Source organism: Aulonocara sp. 'chitande type north' Nkhata Bay, linkage group LG2, assembly GCF_057382095.1.
Source record: "Aulonocara sp. 'chitande type north' Nkhata Bay isolate Kocher_YH1m ecotype deep benthic linkage group LG2, A_spYH_male_GT1.1, whole genome shotgun sequence".
NCBI lineage: Eukaryota > Metazoa > Chordata > Actinopteri > Cichliformes > Cichlidae > Aulonocara > Aulonocara sp. 'chitande type north' Nkhata Bay.
In genome coordinates, this window is record NC_141345.1 from 5058032 (window position 1) to 5065072 (window position 7041).

The following is a 7041-nucleotide window of genomic DNA, read 5'->3' on the forward strand; positions in this document are numbered from 1 at the left end:
AAAATTGCTGGAGTTTATATTTGTACAGTTTAAATGTGGGGTGTCAAACAAGGGGATAGATCCGGCCCTTCTAAAGGTCCAGCCTGGCCCACTGGATGTCTTTACAATAAGCTTGGAGTTCTTGATGTGCTGATGGCAGGATTGTTAAACAGAAGGGAACTGTAGATATGTTTGAATGCTGTTTTTTCTTAATTAACACTGTCCATGTAAAGCCTGTCTGTCTTGTGAGCTGCAGATGGTGACATCCTTGTAATGACAGCAGACTAAAGTGAGAGTGGGAAAAAAAAAAGGTGAAATTATATATGTTTTTCTTGCCATGTTTCATGTTATTCATCATCTGATGGTCATTAAATGAGAAAAATGAGCAGATTTTTAATGGTTTTAGCTGTTTTTAAATGTTACTCTTCCAAAATGTATCCTTCGCATTTCAAAAAAAATTAGTCATGTATTTGTGTCTTGATGCATGCTCAGTCATCCAGGTAGGTAAACCCCAAAAGGTTGATTATGTTCATCTGAATGTAGCGTTTTCAATGGGAGAAACGTTTCATCACTCATCCGAGTGACTTCTGCAGTCTCAGCTGACTGCAGGAACTGACCTCACAGCCCACTGTTCGTCAGTGGTGCTAGTTGTGCTGTTTTCTCCATTTATGGATAATGTCTCTCAACGTGGTTCACTGCAGTCCCAAAGCTTTAAAATGGCTCTTAACCGGTTCCAGACTGATAGATGTCACTGACTGCTTCTCACACGTTCATAGGTTTCTTTAGATGGTGGGATGATGTGCTGCTTTTTGAAAGGAGCAATTACTTTTTCGCAGAGGGCCAAGTAGACTTTTTATGCCATTAAATCAAATCTTAATTTCCAAACTGCATTTTGAATTAATTTGGGTACTTATTTATTATTTAATATCAAAATTTATTGGATGATCCACAACATTTATGCCCATATGCAAAAAGAAATTAGGAAGGGAGCAAATACATTTTCACTGCACTGCCTGTCACCCTGTGAAAACTTTGGCAGCATCACGAAACTCTTTTTTTTTTTATTTTAACTACAAAAATCATCCTTATTCAATATAATTTTCTCCCCTGATGAACTTCACCCCACCTGGAGTGGCCTGTATTAAATTTAAATTCAACATGAATTGAAAACCAGGATCATAGAAGTCATCTAAATAAGTGGAATGACAGGGAATGAAATTTAAAAGTAGCAATGATGCTCCTATAGGTTGATATCCGAATATCAGCAAATAGGAAAACATTAACTGCTGGCAGCGGCTGATGTTGACTAATGTGTTTGTAATGAATATTTCACTGTATATTCGGCACAACTGGAGAATAAATACCACAATTTTTTCTCAGTTTTGTATTATTATTATTATTATGATCATTTTAAATATCTCTGCTTAAAAGCTTGTATTCCATTAGTAAAGTTAGATCATTAAGTCAGTACTGAAACACATAATAAAGGACACAGAATTAATATGTATCATTTTAAAAGTTAATGTTATTAATTTGTTGTTGTTGTTGTTGTTGTTTTTACCTAAAATATAATTATTAATTTACAAAAACTACGTACTATGATGATGAACTTTTCCTTCATTTTTTTCTCTCCCATGTCCCTTGCGGGGCTCCGTAACGTACTATGTAATAATCAGGCGAGCTAATTTGATTTTTCTTTGCTTTATCTCTGTCGAGTAGAAAGCAGCAGTAGCAGAAATAGACATGACCACTGGGTGTCGCCAAAGACTTCCGCGGTCCGCTTGACGTTTCCTTTTTCTAACAGCGAAGAACTCCCAACTTCCGGCTTCGGAGCGCCCTTTCGTTGTATTTTGTCCTGAAATTTGGTTGCGAAGGCAACAAAAAAGCTGCCATAATCGCTCAAGTCGAAGCCCCACGGCCGAGAGGTGGATTCGCTGTGATGTTTTGATGTTTACCGACCGAGCGATGTCTGTGGTGTTTGACGGGAGCCCGCTGAAAGCGATGCAGAGCTCACACACTCACACACCGCAGACTGCCCTGAGGTGAGTGGCAGATATGACACAAGAAGTGCATCCGCAAGATTAAGTCCCACAGCACACGTCTCCTGCTCGGGGTTAACTGTATGAAGAGCAGTGGGGCATACATTTATATTTCTGTGCATGATTAAAGTTAGTGCTTTAATCCTAGAGTGCATGCTTTCACCTTAAAGAAGACAAAACACAGTAAACACCTAAATTTGATTTGATCACTTTGATTAGTTTAAAGTCGTATCAAGCTTATGTTTTTACTTATCAGTGAAATAACAAAATATTTTTCATTACGAATACTTTCTGTGCGAGGTTAAAAAAAAAGATTACTTCACTGGATCAAAATTAATCTGCTGCTTTTCTAGTAATAGTTAAGTGTTTTTTCCTTGATGTGACAACAGTTCTTTGGCTGTCTTTTCTTTTAAATGACTAATCAATTAATTAATTGATGAAATAATTATCAGAAGAGTTATGATCAATATAACCTCAACAAGGGCTCAGATTGGGCCATATAAGCTTGAATGGTTCACATATAGTTAAAATGGGACCACAGTCTAAAGTATGTTGGATGGCACGTGACTGATACTTGGCCAACTAATGTTGTTAACGCTGTAAACCTGGACACTTCTTGGTTTCATTATATTTATTAAATTCTACTTTTAGGACAAAGAGAATACTAACAAATTAAAGATAGAAATTATTGTTATTTTGATCATCACATAATCAATATTATTTTAAACATTTAAAAAAAAATCCAGATTTAGAATCTCGATTTTTAATCTAGAGCTCATAAAATAACAAGTGAATGCCTACAAAAGCCCAAACTGACGACCATCAACTAATAGTTTTGTTTGACTTGAACATAATTTGTTCATAATGTTATAAAACAAAGAACAGCAGGACATACTGGCATTTCTTCAGTGTTGTCATTGGTCAGTTCTCCACACGTAGTTGAGCTTAAATCAAAAGCCGAAGCTTCTACATTTTAATAATAACACCAAACAGTTACTTGCTAGCTTTGCCACTTGTAGTTCTTATATATGTTGTGGAAGGAAGTTTTGTCACAGGATGTCACTTTTGGTTCTGTAAGGCCTTAATGGGTGTTGTTCACAACTTCTTCATATATTCACACAGAATATGTTAGCAGTGATGTATTCTTAGATCATTATGGCCGTCCTTATCATTTTTAGCTTGTTGGTGAGACACCACTCACTTTCCTCATGTCTACTTTCTCCTTCTCTAGTACCCAGGAACTGTCTCAGGAGATCAAGTCCTTCATCAGTGGCGTTGACACCGTTCAGGGCCGGAAGCTTAGCGTCCGAGAACATGCTCGATGCGCTGTGCGCCTGCTGCGCTCAGTCCCGGCCTGTCGTGGGGCGGTCTTGGAGCATCTGCGAGGCGTGTACGATGAGCATGTGTCCGCCTTCCTGCACAACCTAGAGACGGAGAGTAATGCCAGCACTGGGGTCAGCTCCAACCTGGAGGACATTATACAGGTGTGACTACAAAAATACACCATCATAAAATAAATATGCACATATTGAAGCTAAAAAAGATTTTTAAAGGTAAATTTGTTTTATTATTTCTTTTGTCTGTAGGAGATTCACGCCGTGCTGTCAGAGTTCATCCGTCTCAACCCCCGAGCCTGGGCCCCTCTAGTGTCCACCTGGGCTGTGGATTTACTGGGCCAGCTGAGCAGCAAGCATGCTGGGCGCCGTGTCGCCCCCCACTCCTCCAGCCTCAATGAGCTGCTTCAGCTCTGGATGTCTTGTGCTGCCACTCGATCTCTCATGGAAGCCTACTCTCAGTGTCTGGCTGCAATGCTGGCCTGGTGCCCCGATGCCTGTGTCGATGCTCTTTTGGACACTTCAGTTCAGCACTCCCCTCATTTTGACTGGGTGGTGGCTCACATTGGGTCTGCCTTCCCCGGTACCATCATCAGCCGAGTGATGGCATGTGGACTGAAGGACTTCTGCTCTCATGGTGCTAAGGACCAAGGGCTGCTTGTAATGGGAGTGGATAAAGGCAGCAGAGTGCCAAAGATCGGCTCAGTGGTGGGAATCCTTGGACACCTCGCCGCTCACCACTCCGACAGCATCCGGAAAGAGCTGCTGAGGATGTTCCAGGAGAGTCTCAATCCGTCGAGCCCTCTATCTCCAACCTCATCTTCAACATCCTGGGAAAGCTCCCCTCAGCTTCGTCGTGCTGCGGTGCCGTTTCTCCTGCAGCTGGCAGCAATGTCCCCAAACCTTTTTGGTCCTGTGTCTGCAGAGCTCGTCGAGTTGTTGCGCCCCCCTGTCCTGCTCCAGCTACAGGCCGTGCTGCAGGGCCTCCCCAGAGAGGAACTGGATAACATGCTGGGCCTGGTTGTGCATCTCATTAGCCAGAGCCCTTCGGGAGGGGCCCGGGTACTCAGATTTCTGGCAGACACTGCGACCCCAGCTTCAGTCATTATCTCAGGCCCAACTCCCTCACCTCACGAAGGAGTCCGAGAAGGTTGCGACCGCCTCCTGCAGATGCTGCTCCTGCATCTCCACAAGTTAGTATTCAACCGCACTGATGGAGTTGAGGTCAACCCCCATCACTCTGCTTCCTCACAGCCCCAGAGGGTCATCCCGTTCTTGGAGGAGCTGCAGTCTCACATTGGTCAGCTGTGTGCTGAGACGCTGCGACTGGAGAGGAAGCGTCATCTCTGGCTGCACCAGCTGCTATGTCTGCTCTCAGTTTATGGGGGTCCCAGCACAGCAACTGAGGCCCTCTGCCAGCTGCTCACTCAGGCCCGCAATCCAGAGGAGTTGGCTCTGGCCTGGCAGCTCCACACCACGCTCTCCTCTTGCATGGCAGGCCTCATTCCTGCTGCCATTGCACGTAGCGTGGCGCAGATCCACACGCACACTCTGGGGCCTCGGCAGCTTAGGCAGCTGCTGCTCAACCTGGCTGCAGCCATCCAGAGTCAGGACGAGGAGAGAAGAGGAGCAACAGGTGCTCAGTCCTCCATGGTGGTCCAGGTGGGCTCGGCGGTCTCAGGACACCTCCATGATTTCTGCCCACTTCTTCTCCACGGTGACCCAGCTGTATCTCACGCTGCAGTACGCCTCCTGTCCTGCAGCCCGCTCCCTCGCACCTGCTCCCCAGCACAGCTGCTCCAACTCTCTCGCGCTGCCGTCACTCATTTCTTCCAGGCTCTGCGAAGGAGAGGAGAAGGAGGGAAGGCAGGGAGAGATGGAGGGCAGGCAGGTGAAGCAGTGAACTGCTCCGTTCTTCTACTGTCCCGTTTTGCCGCATACTCTCCTCTTACGCTCAAATCAGTGCTTCAGCAGCTGGTTGAAGGAGCGCTACATAAAGGCAACACTGACCTATTTGGAGGGCAGATCGCAGACATGTCTGGCGCCCCTGTGCCTTCCCCATCTGTGTCGCCTGATGTTGGAGCCTCTTTGCTGGACGTCAACTGTCGGTTTGGTACCACCGTTAATTTTTCAAGTAGTGTGTGGTCTGTGTTTCACGCAGGTGTGATTGGCAAGGGACTAAAGGCTCGCACCATCATACAGCTGCCTGATCCATCCTTAGTCATACAGGTGAGTGTTTAAAGATTGCAGAGCAGTTAAAACTATAAATAGACTAAGGAAGTGGGGTTTTTTTTATGTATTTTTACTGTAAGTTGTGCATAAAAATTATTCGTCCATGTGACTCCTATGAAATGTTCAAACAGAGGAAATAAATCTGTAATAATGTGCATGTTTTCATCCTCTTTTCTCTGTAGAACATTCAGATTCTGCTGGCAGTTATTGTCAAGTGTTGCAGCTCCTCCGGTCTGAACGGCTCACGATCACCGTCTGACCCCGATGAGCCGCCACCCATCAACGCGGAGGCAGCCAAGGTTGTTGCAGTCACAATAGTGGAAAACGTCTGTCCCGACGTGGCCAATAGCGAGTTATCCTGGCCCCCAGAAGAGCACGCCCGCACCACAGTGGAGAGAGACATCCACATTCGGCGCTGCTTTGAGGCCCACCCTGTGCTCTTCCCTCTGCTTCAGGTCGTTGCGGCTGGACGACCGGCTCTCTGCTACTGCTCAGCGGTGCTCCGAGGCCTCCTGGCCACTCTGTTGGCCCACTGGGAGGCATCTCGCGAGGCATCATCCACAGACTCCCCATGGCACCTCCAGGCTTCCTGCCTCTTGGTGTCCTGCATGGGAGAAGGCCAGCTCCTGCCACCCGTCCTGGCCAACGTCCACGAAGCTTTCCCTCACCTGACTCCCTTCGAGGTGAGGCTGCTGCTGCTGGCTGTGTGGGAGTACGTAAGGGGGAATGGGCCCATGCCCCAGAAGTTTGTCTTCAGCTCGGAGAAGGGCATGTTCTGCAGAGATTTCTCACGGGACGGCGACGTAGCAAGATACGTGGCGCCGATCCACAGCGTGCTACATAAAAACATTGACAGACTGGGGCACCTGTGCTGGCGATTCCAGCTCTGAGGAGTGACGGGGAATAAATAGACTGTAAAATGGAGGGATTACTGTGTTACGGTCCAAGAGCGGACCCCAGAGTTTCAGTCACTGTAGTTCACTACCATATCAGTAGAGGCTTGTGCGCGTGCATACCTTTTTGTACCGTTTTTAGACTTGATACATTTCTAACTGGTGAGAAACACAAATGGCACATGTGTACATAGTGTGCATACAGAATCTGGGATGTAATGTGTTTTAATGTGTCATTTTGGTTCCAAAAATACATTAACTGCTAAATCATTTACAGACTGTTTTGTATAATTTTCACATTGTTTGTGTTCTATAATGGAAACACAACTTTGCTTTCTTGTTGTGTACATGACCTCTTCTTTCAGCTACTTTTCAAAAAATAAACCTTTTGTTCCAGAATTTGACTTAACTTGAGGGTTCCTCGTTGTTGTGATCGTCAGAAAGTTGTATTATTAACAGTTTACAGGCTCTTTTTGTGTTTGAGCTTCGCTAATTTTGATTAAATGTTAAAACAAAAAAAATAACTTGCAAAGAAAGGTTAAGACACTCTAAATAAGGTAAAAC

At 45.2% G+C, this 7041-nt stretch overlaps 1 protein-coding gene across 1 annotated transcript; it reads left to right on the forward strand.

Moving 5' to 3' along the window:
• The first annotated feature begins 1764 nt into the window (after positions 1–1764).
• ints5 (integrator complex subunit 5) lies at positions 1765–6871 on the forward strand. The gene is made up of 4 exons (XM_086303740.1): positions 1765–2021; positions 3250–3502; positions 3605–5581; positions 5767–6871. Exons 1-4 carry the CDS (start codon positions 1927–1929, stop codon positions 6472–6474), a joined length of 3033 nt encoding a protein of 1010 aa, XP_086159866.1. The 5' UTR covers positions 1765–1926; the 3' UTR covers positions 6475–6871.
• Positions 6872–7041: the final 170 nt, after the last annotated feature.